The following is a 19375-nucleotide window of genomic DNA, read 5'->3' as shown; positions in this document are numbered from 1 at the left end:
ACATTTCATGCTGAAAAATTGACGACGGCGTTTTCCCTCAGGACCCGCAAATGGACGGTCCGAGCACATCCAACGCCATCGTGAGGAACTCCTCTGCCGGGCGGCGACCCCCCAGCCCCGCCTCTCTGCTGCCCCCGCTGCTGTTTTTGTGGTACTGCGGCCGCAGTTTGGCGTCCACGCCGGTGGGTGTCTTGTGAAAATGGCAGACTGACAAAACTTTCTAAAAAATATATATATACATGGAAAAAAAAAACGAAATAATGTGAACTTGTTTCCTTCCTTCTCGGTATTTCCTCACTGTAAGATTTTTCTCCGGATCGCTGGTAATTCTTTACTTTTTTTTGTTTTTTCAACTTTTTGATGTACTTTGCGTTCTGCGCGTTGACGAAGAAAATATTCCGATTAGCGTCTCCCGATATGAGAGAAATATCGTACCGACACTGGCTGCGCTTTTTCCACATCTAGTTTCCATCCACCGGTCGCCCTACCCAAGATGGCTGCCAGCTACACACGCCGCTATATTACAAAAAAGTGACTTCATCACTCGTAGACGTTAAGCAAAGTCGAAACAATCGTAGCAACGGCTTAACATTCAAAGATGCACTTATTTAGTCTTAAAAGGAACGTCGCAGAAAGCACACGATTCATTGGTCCGTTATCGGTCGGGCTTCATCCGACGAGGGGTGCCGGATCGGAGTTATTTCCCACCACGATATAAACCTGAATGTTTTTGCTCATTTAGCCAATCCGCTCTCGCATTTCCCGCTAAAATAAGCTAAGTCGTGCCGATAGCAGGTGTCGCTAACCTCGCCGTTATCGTAACGCATGTTGGCGGAATCGGGAAAAATGGTTAACCATGCTATCGTTAGCCCCTCGCCGTCATCTAATTATGACTTTGTACTCACAATTTACTGGGAAATCCAAAGTGTTTGACTCCGATGGACAAGGAAGGCCACAAGTTGGCTAATGCTAATGCACATACTTCTTGAGTTGTGTTTTTCAAACTGATATTTTTCCTCAATTGTTTTGACTTTCTCGTTTTTGGACGTCTACGTCATGGATATTTGTTCTCTGTACCTGATATAAACAATATAATATTTGCATATGTTAACAAAATGACAAACGAGAGGACATCCACGTGTTGTGCGTCAATACGTATACGCCAATTTGTTTACAACGTTGCCTGTAGCTCGTATGTTATGTTTTGTTTCGTTTTTTGGGAGACAAAAAAATGGGACTTATTTTTCTACATTTTCTTCATTTTTCTCTTTTTGTTGATGCGCTGACATGAATGAAGATGCTTGTTTTGAAGAAAAAGTCATGTTATTATGTATAACATGGATCTAAAGAAAAAGAGGTACTTTTGGATTTCAAGATGGCGTCAAGGTGTTTTTGACGGACAAGCGCTTGTTGTTGTTTCTGGGCTCGATTCCCGCCATCGTCTTGGCTCGTGAAAAATGTCAAATCTGTTGTACAAACCAATCAAATGCAAATAAACACTCCAAATGGTCAAACTGACTTATGTACGTTTTTGACAAGAAAATAGACGCCATCGCTTGACAGGCTGCTCTGCATTTAGCATTAGCCACCTAGCTACTGTACTGTATTTTAAATGAAAAATAAATAAAGCTTTCATTTTCTATGAAGAGAATATTAACTCATTCCGCGCCAACTGCGACGAGACCATCCGCCATCTTTTCCAGCTTGTTAGCGGCGCGTGCTGAGAAAATGCCGTAAAAATCCACCGTAAAGTCGACGACGGCGGCGTCGGAGTTTCCCCCGCGTGCGCTCAAGCGCCCCTCCGGACTTATCGGCGTCCGGGTGACGAATGGATGCCGAATACCGAGACGATGTTATCGGGACGAGACGGCGTGGCGCTGAGCCGTTGGGAACCATTTTACGGCCGTAAAAGGAAATATGCAATGAGTCAAAATCTGTGCGCTGATTCTGCAAAGACGGCAACTTTTCAACCACAATGCAACAGGACGGGAGGAGAAAGTAAGCAAAATTCAACAGGAAGCGCCCTCAAATTTATCAGGAAGTGACCCCAAATTAGCTCATCGCATGCCATTGACAACCTATGAATATTAACAGATTGACGTCTGTTAGCGTCAATGGGACACGAGGAATTTACAGTAAGTGGAAGGAAAACGCTTACTGGGAGTGTCCAATGAACAGGAAGTGACCTCAAATTGAATTTGATTGAAATATATAGAAAGTGAGCCGAGTCCAGGAAGTCAACAAGAAGCCTTCATCAAGGAATGAAACCATTGACAAAATCGATTTTTATCTCCGAAAAAAGGTCCGTTTTTTTGGTCAGGTAAATTTGTATTGACTCCACATTAAAGGCAGCATTAAGGCGTGCTCGGGGGAGGCGGGAGTTGGACGCGGTTGTTTTTCTTGCTGACGCCGCGTGGCTGCCAGGCGTCCACTTAGGGCTAAAAACGCTGCTCTTTCACGGACACAAAAGAAGCACTCGCTGACTAATGGCCGCCTTTTAAAACATCTTCAAAAAAAAGGCCCATCAACTTTGTCAGCCCTTTTCTTAGCCATAAAATCCGGCTCCGTCAACACCGAGGCCCCCCCGCGACTCCACGCTTTATTCTTTCCGGCCCCAATTAAAATTTCATTTCAAGGCTAAGAGATCAAAATTGGTTCGACCGTCAAATAGCGGCCAGTTTGCGCTTGGCCGCCATTGACGGCGCTCGTTCCTACGCTCCTCCCAGTCTCGACGGATTGGACGTCTAGCGGGGCCAACGGCACTGAAATATGAGCCGGTGGCGGTGTCCATCATCAATGTTTACGTTAAGTTGTAAGATCACGAACCGGCCGTACATTTTGTAGCACATAAAATCAGGCAATTTCACAATCGTCACATTATGAGCACTATCACAGGCCATTTTTTATAGTGTAGCATGAATACTTGATGTACTGTATGTATACACATCCCAAGTATGCCTTAGCTCAACAGCTAGCTTCTCCAAAGCTAACGATCTTACAGATTGGTAAGTCAGTGACATAGCAAACCTTTGTCAAAATGTTGTCATCGCTGGTAAAACCGTGCTAATGGAGCCCTCGATAATTTGTCAACGGCGTATTATGAATACGGCGCAGAAAATAGACATTTTTCCAAGAATTTTCCAGTCCCGATGTGGTCCAAATGTACATTTTGGAAGGGGCTTGAGAACTAAAGCGTCCGTTTTCATTTTCCATAGCGTTTTTCTTGCCGTTTTCCTGGAGGGAGGCCGGCACGCAAACAAAAAGCATCTAAAAGTGGAACGTCCTGGTGGAGTATTCCTCTCCAAGCCCACATCAATGGAGGACGGCGGCGGCCTGACCCTCCTCTGAGAGTCTCCCCGGGGGAGGTAACGGGGGGGTAGAACGGGTGGGAGCCTCCTCTTTTATCTCTACTTTCCCCGGTGTCTTCACACCGTTTTTTGGTCTCAAAGCGGGAGGGCCAGTCTTCCTCGCCGTCTGCCGCATCGCTAACGAGAGACAATGGGCTCGGAAGGCGCCGGGATTTATCGGAGCTGACGATGCGGAACCGTGACAAGATTCCACCCGGGCTCAGGTGGGTGAGCTCCAAGGCAAAAGTAATGTCGGGAAGGTCTCTTCCAGTCTTACCTGACCTCTCCGTGTCAGGGTTTGTCTTGGGAAAACTGCGGGTCTCCCAGATAAGGCCTTGTCGATTTGGCCTTTCCGGAGAAATCTCACAAAGTTTGTCCAAAAACGAGCTCCGGCCTTGATTTTTCCAGGTCAAAGGGGCTTGAGGTCCACAATTTTCCTAAGCCAAAGACTTGAGCAGAACAATAGCGCTGTTAAACTTTCCTCATCTGAATGCTATTAAAAAAACAGGATGTAAACAAAGCTCTGCTCATTCCATCTATATTTGACAGTGAAATTGAACCTGCATACCAAATTGTCCCAGCTCAAGGGCCATGGCCTTAGGCACCGCCTACAAATGCACGCAGACGCAGGAGAATATTAACCACAGACATTAATAAGCCACTATATATGAGGTTCTGACAGGCTGGCTCGACCGCACGTATCGAGTTACGTCAGCTTTTGTTTCCCGGCCATCGATCGCGTCGGACATTGGCGTTCAGCTTCGCCGCAAAGGTCGTACACCCAGATACCACTGATAATTAACCACACAAACATCCCACAAACGGAGACGACATATCGTACGTGCAAGAATAAAGAAGCGTGACATGCCTCTTTATACTTTTTGGTTAGTTGAATTCCTCCTTTTATAGGATGATTTTTTTCGGATGCTGATTTTTTGGGTCTACACGTACTAGGAAAATCAAAACGCTCTGGCTATTTACATTTTGCTTCTCCTAACGCAGAGGTATCAAGGTTGCCTAGCGGATGCGGTTTTGGTGAGGGACCTGGAAAAATCGTTGCCTGCGGGGGTCCTTTATTAATAAAGGATGTTGTTTTTTCTCTGCGCGTGCTTTTGGGAAAGACTTCATCCTTGACAATTGCAAAAACAGACCCAGTCGGCGACTTGCGGTCGGAAGCGCGAGTCCAAGGCTGACTTTGGCTTTGGTCAACTCTGGATGTCGTCATCGGCGAGCGCCGCTGCCCGGCCCCCGGCGAGCAAAACTTCCCATAATGTCAAAAAGGTCTGTTCAAGGAGGCCAGACGCTCGCCGACGGCTGCTACTTGGCGCTCTCGCGGCGTGGTGCGGTGCTAACAGATTTTTTCATTCCCAAAGTCAAATTTTGTTTTATGATGAGCTTCTTTGCCCCCCCCCCCCATCAGTCCTCCGACCCTCCCAAAGTCTGACATCCGGCATGGAGTGGCTCCCCCCTCCACCGTCACCCCCTTCTTCACCTCATCAGGGCTTCCATCCACGTCGACCCCCGCCGAGCACAAAATGGTTGTGTCCAATCTTCTCAACATGCTCCAAAATGGGACGGAATTGTGGAGCTCCTCCACGGGGAGTCGCCAGGGTTTGTGTGTCACTCCGGCGACAGAACGTGGAGACGGAAAAGCCATTTGTGCGAGGTTAGCGCTCAAGCTGCCATTTCCAGAGCTTACTATCAAAACGAATGATAGGAAAGCACTTGACAAAGAGCCCGTGTCACTTAACCACTTGAATCTGTACTACTCCCAAAAAAGTCTCGAAAAGCAAAGAAACCAAAGTCTAACGGTTTTGCGTTTTCGGGCTTTTGTACCCCAACTGAAAGGATCCTAGGAAATTTTCGAAAAATTCAAACCCTGAAGCCAGTTGAAGTGAGCAACGTGAAGCCTGGCCGGCTTGTCAATCATGAGCAGACCCCCCCAAAAAAAGTCTGGAGAAGCTATGCCTCAAAAGACAGCCGAGTCTGACAGTTTGCTGTTTTTGGCCCATTGTACCCAAACTGAAAGAATCCCAGGACATTTTTGACAATTTCTGAAGCCAGTTGAACTTGGCCACTCGAAGCCTGGCCGCCAAAAGTCTGCCATTTTGGGTCAAAGTGGCCATTTCCTTGACATGGCAGTCATTTTCTAGCCTTCATTACACCCGTGTGTGGCAATTCGGCTTGCGTGAAGCTTCAAGACAAATATTTGCGCCCACATTTGACTGGACGTCTGGACTTAGTTTATTGTCCGCCACCGACGATCAACGACGCCGCGTCCTTTTTTTCTCGGTCTTTTCCGTCATCGAGCGAGACGGATGTGTTTACCTGCCGGCGTAAACACACTGGCGTATCGCCATGGCGACGGCGGCGGAAAAGACATTTTTTCCCGGCCCGTATTCAATATTGACGGATGAGGACGAGGACGATTTTTATCGATCCGCTCGCAAGCAGCCGGGAAAAAGTCGAGCCCATCCTCTAATGAGCACAAAATGGCGCCCTCAAAACAAAAAACACGGGACGCACTGGAACGCCTCCGACTCGGTGACGAATTGTCATCGTCAATCTTGAGAATGTCAGCGGCGCAAACATTGAGCGACTTCCTCTTTTGAGTCAACCGCGCCCAGGGTGGAAATGTAAAAAGGTCTTTGGAAAACAAACGACTTTTATTGTTAGCGGACAAAACGGAGAGACGGAGAGACGCGGGCCAGAGTTTGCACAGCTGAGAATAGAAAGTGAGCTTAACGGAATGTGGTTTTAGCAACAAAAGAAACAAAACAAAAAACCAGGAAATTAAAAAAACATGAACTCTTCATAACCTCAAGTTTAAAAGAAAATGTACAGCAATCCCTCGATTATCGAGTCTTCACATATCGCGAATTCACTACTTTGCAATCTTTTTCCGCTATCAATTATTTTTTTTAAATGTAATTTTTTTAAAGTCCATAAAAATGTGAAAATCCACGCTGAAACTCGTCAGTGGAAGCCACTCTTGCTACTATGACTCAGCAAAAAGATAGTTATAATAGGGGTGACTCTACTTTTTCGATTTTTCGACTATCGCGGCCATGTCCGGTCTACTTTAACCTCGATATTTGAGGTATTACGGTAATACCCAATTGTTAATCATTTCCAAGCCATAGATAGACCCATCTTAAAAATACACAAAAGGACGAACATTCATCCATTCATTTTCCGGGGGTGCTGAAGCCTATCCCAGCTAACAATAGGATGTAGGCAGGGATCGAACCTTAGAAATCTCAGAACTGCGAGGCAGACGTGCCAACCACTAAACACTGTGCTGCCCTTTTTTTCTTCCCGGTGACATTTAAAAAAAATAAAATCCAATTAATGGAATCATTTCTACGATGAAAAAAAAGCTAGAGTCATTATTATAAAGTACTGTGAAGAGCAACACGGAGGTGTTTTTCTGCTTTTTTACGGCACAAGTGATTCAGGGCTCACTTGCCACATGGCGTTGTGTAGCTCGCGGCCGATCCCCCCCCCCACACGTCGTAAACATTCTTAATCGCCGTCTCCCCAAACCCCCCCCAGCTCATCTACATTAAACCCCCGCATCGGCAGTGTAAATACGCCACATTAAAAGCGGCAAAGTGGCATTATGAAAACGGCGGCGCGCCGTTCATCGGCGGCAAAGCTACGAACGGCGGCCCGGTGGACGTCCGGGGCTCGGCGCCGATCACGACACGACATCCACACGGCGAGGAGGTGTGGTTTTATGGCGCCCTCCTTTAACATCTCATTCGGACCGAGAGCATCGTACAACAATCATACGTAAAATTAAAGACGTCGTACAAGAATGATAAACCGGGCCAAACAGAAGTGAAGATCAAGATGAATGAGATGGTGCAAGAAGATCTGTTTTGAGTCTGGATTTGAAAAGTGGGGAAGAAGTCATATGGCAAAGGTCAGGGAACGTTCCCCAGACGGCACAGAGACAAACAAAAAAGCTTTGGAAGCCATCTTGGTGAGGCACGTTTACAGTTCATACATGAGTCAAAGTGACTTCCAGGCTGGAGCTTTCGTACGCTTTTTGGAAAACTATTTGAGATCCCCCAAATGACACCAAATGGGAGGACTCTGGACCACCACAACAGATTTTCTGGGTCTCTTCAGGAATGGATTCTTAACAAGATTTTGAGGCTCTACATCAGTGGTCTCAAAGCGGTCCTCAAAGGGCCGCTGCAGTGGGTGCAGGTTTTCATTCCAACTCAACAAGAAGATACCTTTTGCAAGTGTAATCAGTTCATCAGTTGATTGCAGCCAGGCGCTACTTATTTTAGAAGACACCTGATTGGTTAAACTGTCGGCACTGGATGGGTTGGAACAAAAACCAGGACCCACTGCGGCCCTCGGTATGTAGTCTACATACATACGCTTGGCATTTTGACCAAATATCTCGATCGTACACCAAACTGGCTTCCAACGTGGATTTTTTCAAAGGTTACAAGCCGTAAATCTGGTCAAAATCTTTTAAAAAGAAATGAATAAAAAATGGACTCATCATTTTTCCCATAGAACAGAAAAACTGGAGCAATTGAAAAACATCTACAAACAACTCAACTCAATTAAACTCTTCGAATGTATGTTCAAATTGCCAAATGTATTTTTCGTCCTTTTGAATGGACGTTGATCCGCAGTCGCCGTCGAGTCCGCGACCGATCGCCTTCGGGCCGCAGATGGGAATTCTAACTAATGCCTGGCACTTTCAGCAGCCGACATAAAAACGACGATATCGTTTGCGCAAACGGGCCGTTAACGCGACAACAGGTGTCGCCTTCGCCCACGCGCCATGACGAGCGCCGCCAAATAAAAAAGAGGGAGCGGCGCGCAAATGCGCTCAATGGCGTGATGACGGCGCCCCGGCGGAGCAGATGTTGCGTCGTTAAGCATCCCGGCAAGATGGACGCTTACCTTCAAAAGTCAAACTCCCAAGTAAACACTGCCTGGCTCAGTCGCCGCCACGGACGACGGCGGACGTCCGATCCGACCTGCCATCGTCGCCGTGTCCGTATGTGGCCAAAATTAAAAGCCCGCGGCGGCAACACTGTCATTGTACGCCTCCAACAACGCGGCGTTAGCAGTTTAACGTGTGATTTACGGCGCACCGTCGTCCCCGCCGCCTCATCAAGGACGCAAACATCTGCACGGAAGGACATCCGAAAGCGCTGATCCGCCAATACGGACGCCGCCGACATCTCGGTTTTCCTCCCGGATCCCGACAAAACATGCATGCTAGGCTAACTCTAAATTGGCTAATCCTAGCTGATAGGTTTATTATCAATACACTTTGATCAAAACAGGGAGACATCATTAACACACTCTGGCTACAGCTTGCAAGGGAAATCACTCCCGACTCGTCCTCGTCCAGGATGATTCTAAAGAAACGGCATCTTCCTCTGTCCATTTAGTCGGCGCATAATCAAAACATTTGAGGTCATCTGATTCAAACAATTGCATAAGCTAACCGAATAACACCATTAAGTTAAAAAAACAACTGCCACATCAATCTCATATTAGATCCGAACCAAAAACACCTGCGTAAGAATTTGCACAAGCATACAAAGTGACCCGAGACGATCGGAAACCAAAACAACTGCGTAAGAATTTGCACAAATAAGCTCAATAATTTCTTTCGAAGGTAAACAGAGCGACCGTATTTTTAAACAATGATGCGAGTATTTTCGGAAGTTGATTCGATTAGCGCTATCTGCCGGAATCCAAGTCAAAGCAATTTAAGAGTCCTTCGTAGATCTTCATTGCCAACTCAGATCAACAGTCTCGGCCTGGAACATGGTGTCCTGTTCGGTCAATAGTCCTGAAAATAATTAACTGGCTACGCGACCCTCGTGAGGATTAGCGGTTCGGAAAATGAAGGAACCAATGTATTCACGCAACTTTTGTGTACGTGGCTATTTGTGTAAATTCGGGCAAAAATGGAGCGTTTTTGTACCCTCCCCATTTTTGGAACCTTGTCCTTGTTTCACCCTCAAGCAAAGTCGCCCATCCCGCCGCCACTTGAGGGCCATCTAAAGAGCGCCGTCCCCTTATCGTCTGAAGAAATCTTTTTTCCGTGTTTACGCCGACAAACGGGCGCTCGCGCTGCGGGCCGACAAACATGGCGGAAATGAGATTTGTTATCGCCGCGTCGGTCCACAGACGGTAATTGCGTGCGATGTTCCTGCCGCTTTTGTCATGTAAATGCGAAGGGCGCGTGCTGAATGGCGTCCTTTTGTGGACCGCTCGCTTTCAAGCTCATCATGGAAGAGAGCGAGAATAAAGAGAGAGAGAGAGAGAGACGCCATGATTATTCATGCCGATGTGCTTCAAAAGTCACCAAATGGGCAGAGAATTGATATTTTGATTACCCGCTCGTTTGTTTTCATGGATTTACCACTGGATATTTGCTAACGCCGGTGTCTTTCTTTCTCGGTCCGTCATCCACACTTTTGGCTCCAACTTCTTCCGCGATATCATCAACTAGAAGAATAGGACCAGACCGAACTCCCATGTGGCACATTCAAATCTTTCATCTTCTGAAAACGCTTGCATTTGCCGTTCTTTGCCAATTGGCAGTTGACCGAAAGAGTTGTAAGCCCCCACCCCTAAAAAAAATGACTGCCATTCTTCATTCATTTTCAACACCGGGGTGCTAGAGCCTATGCCAGACATGGGCAAACTACGGCCCGCGGGCCATATACAGCCCGTTAGGCCTTTTCAAACCCCTTACAAACCCCCCAAAAAACCCTTACAAACACCGTACGACTCGTACGGTGTTTGTAAGGGTTTTGGGGGGTTTGTAAGGGATTGAATCATAATCATTTATAAGGGCAGTTATCGGCAGAGGTTGACAGGTATGCTTTAGTCTGATGAAAACCAAGAAAGCACCGCATAAATCCCAGCTGAGTGAGGAGTATGTTCATACTTTACTCCTTTTTTTTCTGTTTAGGTTTCATATGTACTGTTAACGGATGCAGTTTTTTATATGTGTCGTATCTTGTGCTCACCGGGCCCGCCTGTCAAATTTTTAAAGTCAATGTGGCCCCCGGGCCGAAAAATTTGCCCAACCCTGGCCTATGCCCTCGACTGGTCGCCAGGCAGCAGTTGGCAAGACCCATGCCTGTCGCAGCAAAGTAGTTCCATAAAAACAGACAGCGGATCCAGAACTAATAAACATTTGCCACGTGACTTGCATCTGGGTTGGATTTCCACCTTTGCATCATCGAGGCTTTAAAACGGTTCCCTCGGCGTTGCTCGGCTCGTCACGGGAGCGAACCCCCTCCGCCGCCGATTGGCGTGGAGGAGGACTAATTAGGCCGAGCTGCCGGGCAAAAAGAGACGGAATTTGTTGGACTGGACACGCTGGCCGTTGTGTTGAGAGCTCTCCACCAAGCGGACGGCAATTACTGTGACTGCAAAACTTCTGACAGGACGAACAAGCAAGGCGCCGTACTTCCACTTTGACAGCAAAAAAAAAAACACTCAACGCCGCATTTTGCTCCCACTTACTATGGCAAAAAAAAGAAATGGGCTCGCTTACACGTTGGACCGCACGTTCGCTTTTGGACATTTTCGGGGGTTCTTCGGATGTTTTGAGCATTCGGGCTGTCACCAGTCGTGTGCGGTCGATTGGTCGCCGGTCTTTTGGTCGCCCTGACCGCGACAACAGGCGACCAAAAGACTGGCAACCAAAAGAAAGGCGACAAAACAAGGTAAAACAACACGGTCTACGCATGAATAAAAGCCAACAATGGCCGTGAGCCGTTTCACTGAGCCGACCGACGTGTGAGTGTAGAAGAGTTTGTATGTACATGCGTTGTCCCTTTAAGAAGCGACGTCAGTTCAGTCAGGGTCTTAACAAGTTCTCCAACAAAAAACAATGAAAGTCCGGGAAATTTGGAGCTTTTCTTTAGCCTAATAATTACTGGGGCATTAAGTATGACTAAATAGTCATTTGCAGTTTGTATTTAGGGAATTTGAGCAACAATTTAAACGATTTACCTTCTGGGCGACCAAAAGACCGGTGACCAAAAGACTGGCGACCAATCGACCGTGTACCGTCACCAGTAGCGATATCCCAAACAGAGAGGCAAATGAAAAGACGACGGACGAACAAAACATGGATTGCGTGGACAGACGGGGCTAACGAGACGACGAGGATCGGCCCGGGTGCGTCGCAACGGGTGAAATCGATCGCAAGGACCAGACGCCATGGAGACGGCAAGAAACGAAGCAAACCCTAATAAAGTGCGAGTATCGTCCCCATGTAAATGTTTTGACGCAAGTTGCGTATTGGTGATTAAGCGGAGCTGCGCCTGGATTTGAAAGTGACTTGATCTTTGATGCGCCCTCTTTGAATGTATGCAAAAGAGCCTATTAATATTCCATGAAAGCCTTTCGACATCATTTAGCAGAGCCCGCTCTCACGGCAAAAGAGAAAAAAACTTGGAGAATTCGCCCGAGCGTTAAATCGGCCGCCTTTCAAGTGTGACGAGGCGTCTCTGGTGGGGTCCACCCACCCACACTTAGGAGCGGTGGCGGCGGTGGCGGCGGCGGGGTCGTCCGTCGGAAGCCGTTACGTCAGCTCTCGTCACCCAGATCACGAGGCGGCGTGTCGGCCAAATCTTACGCTTGCTTTCTTCGACCAAAACAATCGACATCTGGAGTTCACCTGCCGTTCTTCAAGTGGGAAGATGGCAAAGAATCAAAACACCCGTTCATCCTTGGAAAACTATCTCCATCAATCCTGGCGTCAGGGTCGGGGTCGGGGGGTGCCGCAGCCCATTCCAGCCGACTTGGAGCAAACGGCAGAATGCGCAAAGCGGAATGACGATGAAACGGAAACATTTTCCGTTTCATCTCCTATTTGTTTTAGAAGAGAACATTGGCTATCAACGCACGGCACGGTCCGCCATGGACGTCCAAATCCCTTTGAAGTGGGAGGCTTCGCCGCCGATCGGAGGTGGGCCGCCGATAAAGCCGGAAAACAAGCGTGACGTCGTGTCCAAACGCTGGAAAAAGTTTGATGGAGTGCGTTTCTTACTTTTGCCCGAGATGATATCAGCGCACATCTGGCGTCCCGCTTTAATCTCTTAATGGTCAAAGTGGGAGTGAAGCGGCTTATTGTTATCGGAGCCCATCTCCATCTCGTGTCCCCGGGGTCCGTTCCCATCTCGCCGTCATCCGTTGGCCGTGGAAATCAACGCCCGCCGCCGCCGTGAAACGCCAGAGCGTGAAGAGCGTTTTTCTCTTTAAATGGAACGACGACGTGACGAAAAGGGGGAGGGAGGATGGTGAAGCCTGTTTTAAAAAATGGAGTGCAAGTCGCATTTTTGGGAGGGCCAATTTCTCAGATACCAAGAGAAAAATAGTATGAATACGTAGTAAAATAGCAGGCTAAAGAGGCGTCACAGGCTGTACACTTTGGTAACTGGCTCGAGAAAAAGTCCAGAAAATACGATTATGATTCAGCCCAGTTGCCAAAAACAAATTTGGGCTTTAAAGACCAATGGAAAATGGCCGCATAGCCAAGTTTCAAGAAGATCAGTTCGCAAATGACAGAGGGTTAGGACTTTGTGACCCGCACGAAAATGACAACAACAACAAAAACAAAAAAAACGTGGGAGGCGGCTTGATGCTCAAACAAAAGGAATACGCCTGGAAACAAAAATGGATCCTGAACACAAAAGCCAAACCCAATAGAAAGTGTGGGGCGGGGGGGGGGGATTCAAATGCACCGCGTTGCGGACAGAACGGATAAAAAGCTCACCGGCAAAATGCAAGTGCCTTCTTGTGATATCAAAAGTAAGTCGAGGACGGGAAAAACAAGCGTGACCGGTCCTCTGGTCGTTAAGGAGCTTTTGTCCTTGCGCGCGACTGGACGCGATTGGCGGAGAGTCGCTTTGGGGACGGCGGAGAGCGCAATCACCTTCAATTGCACACTTCAAGTCACGCGACCTCAGCCACGCGCTAAAGTGACTTACAGCATGGCTACCATGTGAGCCCAGGAGATAAGCGCCATTGAGCCTCGCCGATCCCTTTGCTTAGCCCCGCCCTCCACGTCCCGAGGGGGCGGGACAAAGCGCATCTCACATTGAAAAAACGTCAACATCCACTCTTTCCTCGAACGATTCCTCTTACGTTCTGTGCGTCGGGTAATCACAGGCGTTCCGAAGGGGAGGACGGGAAAGACCGGGATATGACGGGGCAGGGTTGAAGCGCCAATGCAAACCGTTGTAGGTCAGGGTCGTCATCCCGGGCCCTCTATGTGGTTTTTTGGGGGGAAATAAAAGGCTTTTTGAAAGGTAGAAATGCGTGTTTTCGGACAAGAGTCACCAACTTATTGGGGGCCATTCGCCATGACAGACATCCCAAAAAATGTGCTTTGCAAAGAGGATGGAAGCCCGGTGTTGAGGAGGAAGGAGAAGGAGAAGGAGAAGAAGAAGAAGAAGAAGCAAAGCCTCTTAGAGGAGCCAGGATTAGCGTGATCATTGTCCACCAGCTTACAGCAGGACGAGCGTTTGTTTGCCGCAGTGATATGTTTAGCAGGAAATTTCCCACAATTCCCCTGCCCACAATGGGCCGGCAGGAGATGAAGCTTAAGGAGAATTTTGGACCGGCGTTTGGATCTCGGGGATCTTGTAACCCAAATACGCCTTTTGTGCTCATCGACGGGAGAGTTTAAACACAAATGGGACTTTATCGTGTGACGCTGCAGATCCAAACTTTTAGTGCATTCTCTTGACTCCGATACCTAGACGTCCAATTCATTTCAACTGGGAAGACTGGCCGTGGATGCTCATATTTCGGCGCTAGAAATCGACTAATCCAATTTTACAGGGAGAGACCAATGAATTATACGAAAATGCATTTCAGCCGATGAGTCAATGACAAAAACAAAAGGCCCCACAATAAGATATGAAATCATTTCAGAAGGTTACGTTGTTAAAAATCTTAATTCAATAGATTGAAATAAAATGTCAGTTTTCAGAACTGGCCGACGTCGGACTCGTCGTTGTTTTCCGTCACCGGAGCGAGTCGGTTGGACGGTGGGCTCGTCACCCATTCCGACCGGCTCCGTCGTTTCGTTTGCTCAACTCGCTTAGTTGCTAATTAGAATTTCGGCGAGGCCGTGATTAGCCCCGGCAAAACAAAGCGGCGGGGCCCCCGCGGCTAGCCGCTCTAGCGTGACGGGCCAAAACACTTCTGCGCCTTTATTAGCTGCCTCATTAGCATGGCGCGCTCGCACAATGAAGAAATTTAATATCCAAAAGATGAGTGGAAATAACTCGGACGTGCTTCTTATTGACAAAAGGACACATCCGTCTTTCAAAAGTTTGACGCCGGCCAAAGTGCTTCCCTCCCTCCCTCCGGGCTCGCCGATATTGCGCCATATTACCGTTGATTTATTGACACCGAACTTGTTTTGGCACAATCTTTTTAAAAAGTTAAGACCTACTGTATGCGTGCATGTACATCTATATGTATGTATATATATATGTATGTATATACATGTATGTATATATATGTATATAGATGTATGTATGTATGTATATATATGTATGTATGTATATATATGTATGTATATATATGTATGTATATATGTATGTATATATATGTATGTATATATATGTATGTATATATATGTATGTATATATGTATGTATATATATATGTATATAGATGTATGTATATATGTATGTATATATATATATATGTATGTATATATATATATGTATGTATATATGTATAGAGATATGTATAGAGATATGTATAGATATATGTATAGTATATGTATAGATATGTGTATATATATATATATATATATATATATATATATATATATATATCAGCAACACACTTATTTATTTATATATTTATTCATGTATTTATTTATTAACCCACTTATTACCTATCTATTTATGTCTAAAATGTATTTTTCTGTGTCTGTATTCTCACCCCCTTGCTACTGTGACAACGCAATTTCCCGAAAACGGGATGAATAAAGTTATCCAATCCAATCCAATCCAATCCAAATCAGCTTTTCTTTAATGTGTAAAAAGGGAACATTTCCTGTTTTTGTTTTTGATTGAAAAAAAGCTATGTTCGTTCGGGGAAGAACCCCACCCACCCCCACTAAAAATGGCTCATTTAGGGTCCGACTTTTGAATCCAGTTGCGTCTCGTCAATGGCGGCGAAAGAGTTAATAAAGCAAAGCCTTTCAGATGGAGATATTAACATCCTGGCAAAAAACAAGACTCCCAATGAAAAATGATATTCATCCAGAAGACAACAACAGTCCTGGCGGGTGATGAATGGCTACATTTAATTGGGGTGAGGTATTATTAAAGGCGGGTCGTACGCGGGTGCGCATTCGCCGGCTTTTGTCGCCGATGATGGATGACGTGATTGTGTTTCGGCAAAAACAAACATGGCCTCCGGAGGAGTTTTTTCATACTAATATTAAAAGTCACATGGCCGCGCGGCAGCCCGTGTCGGGGGTCGTGTTTAGAAACCGGGTCTTTTGGGGGTGGCCACGGAAGGATGGGAAATTTGGGAAAAGCGCCACGCCCAACTCGTCGCCTCGGATGGTTGCCAAAACCAAGCCACGGGAAAAGAAAAGCGGGTAAAAGGATCACGCCGAGTCGGCGGGAGGTCGGAAAGTCGCCCTAATCAAGCAAAGCGGAAGCCACGTTAACCCCCCGCCGCGTTGATGGAGTCGTCTTGGCGCCGCGGCTAGTCGCGGGTAATCAAAGATTCTTCGTAATTACGTGCAACTTAACGACGCCGAATGAAGTCGGCGGATTGAAAACTGGTAGTGCCGCTTTAATAAAGATCAACATCGCCATGATACACTCGGGAAGCTTTCTGGTTTTCAAGCGTGTTTTAGCGTGTCCAACGTGGGTGGACCCAGGAAGTCCAACCTTTTCTTTCCAAACGCCTAAGTTTAGCCTCAATTGGTGTAGAACAGGGGTCGGGAACCTCTGGCTCGGGAGCCATATGTGGCTCTTTCCATGGGTACATATGGCTCTCCACTAACCTGTGAGGTCAAATATGGAAATCATTGGTGAGAGAGCTGAGTCCCGAACATACTAATAGGAGCATCATTGTGGCGTTGACACTACCTGTACCCCTATTTTAATCATAATTTGGCTTTTTATGACTCTTCTGCATGCATGATATCATTGATACTGATTTTGTAAGCCACCATGTAAAAATGTCAAAAGAAAGAGACTTTTTGTACATTAAAAGTGATGAAATGACAAAAAAAATAAAAATTACACTTTCATATATTTTTACTTTTCAATTCCGAGAATGTCTCTCAAGAAATAACATTAGAAAATATGAATTGTTTATGGCTCTCTCTGTCAAAAAGGTTCCCGACCCTTGGTGTAGAACATTTGCTATTATCTGGTGGCAAAAGTTCGGAAAATCAAGACCGTTAACATGCGCCAAAAGGTACGGTTGTCGCCGAAAAGAGCTAACTGATTTATGAGGTCACATTTGGTGCACAAAGTTACTTTCTGGAGTTTTGGGCCCCCATTTTATCACATGCATTGCACCTCCCGGCCACCTGGGGGCGATACAAAGGCCCGGTCAGCATTTTTTTTCCGTCCCCCCCGCAGGCTATAAAGTTTTTACACGGAACGCCGTCTTCCATCAATAAAGCTGCGATCCCAGGCGACGTTGACCCGCTCCGACTTGGCTAGTTTGGCTACGTCGGCGCCCCGACCGCCGTGTTGTTGCCGCTGTGTGTACTTAAGGCTGGCGCGCGCCGCGCTCCATTATTGATGAGCAGCATATCACAGCGGCATGCAGCATTAATGCGCCCTTTATGGGGCCGTGTTTCTTTGCCTTTTCCTCGCTAGGGGGTGTTTTCGGCTTTTCTTGTTTTTATTTCCAGGCGCCAAATGATGGACGTTCCATAAATTTCGCCCGGCTCCGTAGGAACGGCGCGCCCAAGGGTGAGTCCGGGAGACGCTAGCGTGGCGAGCCATCGGGACGTTCTTTGTCGGATTTTAAGCGCGGCGATCAATTTGCCATGAAAAAGTCAGAGGAACGAACGCAAGGTCTGTCAAAGCGAGACGCCTTCCATTTTTTTAGCGTGGATGGCATTAAAAGTTAACGTGGTTAGCGGCCTTGTCAGGCGACACGCGCGTAAATATGGCTGTAAAGGGACCGCCGCCGCCGTAGTAGTAGAAGATGACTTGGCAGATATGCCGCAATGCCATTTCTGGGATGCCGTCTCTCTCGTAGGTTACTTCCTTTTTAACTCGTTGGCGGGGTTAGACGACCAATCCGTTTGGCTCATTCGGGAAGGCCGGATGAACGAATGTCCCAATTTCTCCAAAATAGCATCTTTGGGTTTTTACTTTTTGAATTGGATTGGATAACTATATTCATCCCGTATTCGGGAAATTTGGTTGTCACAGTAGCAAGGGGGTGAGGATGCAGAAATAGGAAAGGCATTTTAGACATAAATAGGTAATAAACACAGACACAGACACAGAGAGCTGTAAACAATTCTATTTTCATATTGTCTTCCTTGAGAGCCATACTCAGAATTTAAGAGTAAAAATGAGAAGGATTTTTTTTTTGCGGGGGTCATTGACCACTTTTAAAGTACTAAATGAATTCTTTTGACAACACTGACGCAGTTGCTAATCAATGAAAATATGTCTGATGGAAAAAAGATGATTGAAGTTAGAGGTAGTGTCAGCACCATAGTGCCGACATGACGCTCCTATTGGTGCATTCGGGACTCGGCTGTGTCACCAGCGGTTAAAATACATATTTTACCTCACAGGTTAGCGATGAGCCACATGACCCATCGGAAGAGCCACATATGGCTCCCGAGCCATAGGTTCCATACCCCTGCATTAAAAGGGTCTAGTGGTCAAATTGTTCCATGACACGGACGGAGCGAGTGTGGAGAGCTGGTCTTTCTGCGGGGCGGCTTTGCAAAGGTGCCGACACGCTAAGGTTAATTCCGCTGGGCCGGCAGGTGAGCGCCGTCGCGGCGCGAGCCTCGCATTAGCTTGACGCGGCCCGGCGCCACCGGCCGACTTTAAACAAGGCGGGCAGGAGGCGGCAAAGTAATAGGCAAGGACATCTCCCCGGAGACACCCGCCGCCGCCGCCGCCGCCACGACCCTCCGCCCCCTGGAACGGGTGGCCTCGGGCGCCCCCGTCTGCGCTAATATATCTGCCGCTTCCTCATCTTCCTCTTCCTCCCCTCGCTCTGCGCCGCCGCCGTCCTCCGTTCAAGGTTGTCAATTTGACAGACGGGGCGAGCGTATTACTTGATTAATCCGCGAACACGACGGGAACTTCACTGAGTCAAAGTGAAGTAAATGGAAGACTGGGAGGGGCATATTTGGGCCGGCCAACCATTGGAAAGCTGTCCTTCTTGCAATCAACCGTATGGGCACAAAATGATAACAAATTCAAAAGTGCTACTGTAGACCATAGACTAGCATACCTGTCAACCTCTGTCGATAACTGCCCTTATAAATGATTATGATTCCCCTTACAAACCCCCCAAAAACCTTCCAAACACCGTACGAGTCGTACGGTGTTTGGAAGGTTTTTGGGGGGTTTGTAAGGGCAATCATAATCATTTATAAGGGCAGTTATCGGCAGAGGTTGACAGGTATGTAGTATCTACATGTATCACATACTGGGAACTATTAAAAAAACTTTTTTGTGGGAGTTCTGACATTTCTCCATGCATCCATTACTGCTTATCCTCACAAGGGTGGTGTTAGAGCCTAGCTCAATTAAAATAATGAAGCGTGTTCATTCATTTGTAAGCTATCTAGTTCACTTGCGCAGTCTTAAAAGATATACGAATAAACGGCGGCAAAACGCAGGCTGGCGTTAAAAATCAGTCAATTCTAAGTCATCCTTCAAAAGAAAATATCACCGACAAAATTCACGGGCGAACAAATGATTCCTGAAGGAGCCACGATAAAGCTAAGCGTCCTCGTAGGTAACGTCGGTAAATATA

At 46.9% G+C, this 19375-nt stretch overlaps 2 protein-coding genes across 3 annotated transcripts in view; one reads left to right on the top strand and one right to left on the bottom strand.

The window, feature by feature from the left end:
• Positions 1-1514, top strand: part of LOC144084360 (GDNF family receptor alpha-1-like) — a 30922-nt gene extending 29408 nt beyond the window's left edge. For both annotated transcript variants that reach the window (XM_077612701.1, XM_077612702.1), the window contains one exon: positions 42-1514. In XM_077612701.1, the coding sequence (XP_077468827.1) occupies positions 42-197 (156 nt within the window). In that variant the 3' untranslated portion in view covers positions 198-1514. The remainder of the gene's footprint in view (positions 1-41) is intronic.
• Positions 1-19375, bottom strand: part of LOC144084367 (coiled-coil domain-containing protein 172-like) — a 73831-nt gene that overhangs the window by 36798 nt on the left and 17658 nt on the right. The window lies entirely within an intron of this gene.

The sequence above is a fragment of the Stigmatopora argus genome, chromosome 11 (genome assembly GCF_051989625.1).
Source record: "Stigmatopora argus isolate UIUO_Sarg chromosome 11, RoL_Sarg_1.0, whole genome shotgun sequence".
Taxonomy (NCBI): Eukaryota; Metazoa; Chordata; class Actinopteri; order Syngnathiformes; family Syngnathidae; genus Stigmatopora; species Stigmatopora argus.
This window is presented reverse-complemented; position numbering and strand designations above follow the sequence as displayed.